Source organism: Eimeria mitis, genomic scaffold (genome assembly GCF_000499745.2).
Source record: "Eimeria mitis Houghton genomic scaffold, Emh_scaff2480, whole genome shotgun sequence".
NCBI lineage: Eukaryota > Apicomplexa > Conoidasida > Eucoccidiorida > Eimeriidae > Eimeria > Eimeria mitis.
The window spans coordinates 1-1,194 of NW_013570819.1; the positions used below are offsets into that span (position 1 = coordinate 1).

At 28.5% G+C, this 1,194-nt stretch overlaps 1 protein-coding gene across 1 annotated transcript in view; it reads left to right on the forward strand.

The window, feature by feature from the left end:
- Positions 1-990: 990 nt before the first annotated feature.
- The window catches only part of EMH_0054430 (uncharacterized protein), a gene marked incomplete at both ends in the record, with an annotated part of 1,160 nt that continues 956 nt past the window's right edge, over positions 991-1,194 (forward strand). The window contains one exon of the mRNA XM_013497120.1: positions 991-1,047. Within this exon, the coding sequence (XP_013352574.1) occupies positions 991-1,047 (57 nt within the window). The remainder of the gene's footprint in view (positions 1,048-1,194) is intronic.

Below are 1,194 nucleotides of genomic sequence, written 5' to 3' on the forward strand. Positions count from 1 at the left end.
TATAAAGGGTTTGCTGCTGCTAGCACGGAGCACCTATAAACAAATAAATAAACAAATAAATAAATAAATATATAAATATATAAATAAATTAAAAAAATAAAAAAAAAATAAAAAAAAAATAAAAAAAAAATAAAAAAAAACGGCGAAAAAATGAAAAAAATAAACACAAAATTAGCAGCTAGCACTGAGCACATATAAATAAATAAAAAAAATAAATAAATAAAATAAAATAAAATAAATAAAATAAATAAAATAAATAAAATAAATAAAATAAATAAAATAAATAAATGAATGAATAAATTAATTAATTAAATTCTAGTATTTCATGCATCCAAAAAAAAATAAAAACAACAAAAAAACAGAAAAAAAAACAACAAAAACCAAACCAAAAACAAAACCAAAACCAAAAACAAAAATAAATAAATAAATAAATAAATAAATAAATAAATAAATAAATAAATAAATAAATAAAAATAAATAAATACCTAGCGTTGAGTGTTGTATGTATTCCTGCTTTAGCAACAGTAACAGTTTGCTGCTCTAGCATTTTATGCACAGAAAAAACAATAAAAACACCAAAAAAACAGAAAAAAAAACAGAAAAAAAAACAAAAACAAAAAAACAAAAACAATAAAAACAAAAACAAAAAAAACAAAAAGAATAAATACCTAGCATTGAGTGTTGTATGTATTCCCGCTTTAGCAACAGTAACAGTTTGCTGCTCAAGCACTTCATGCATCCAAAAAACAATAAAAACACCAAAAAAACAGAAAAAAAAACAGAAAAAAAACAACAAAAACCAAACCAACCCCAAAACAAAAACAACAAAATAAATAAATAAATAAATACCTGGCGTTGAGTGTTGTATGTATTCCTGCTTTAGCAACAGTAACAGTTTGCTGCTCAAGAACTTCATGCATAGCAGCAGTATCTGTCTGCAGCATTTTATCGAATTCATCTATGCATATAATATTATTATCGGCAGCAACCATGGCCCCCCCCTCTATCCTTTTTTCATTTGTTTCTTTGTCTGCAACAACAGCAGCAGTAAGCCCTACCCCGCTGCTGCCGCGCCCATTCGCGCTCACAGCAGCAGCAACAAGCCGCAGCACGAAACGCAGCAACTGAGATTTGCCGCATGAGGGGTCACCTAGCAGCAGCACATGGATGCTAGCACGTACGCGGTGCCTGCTG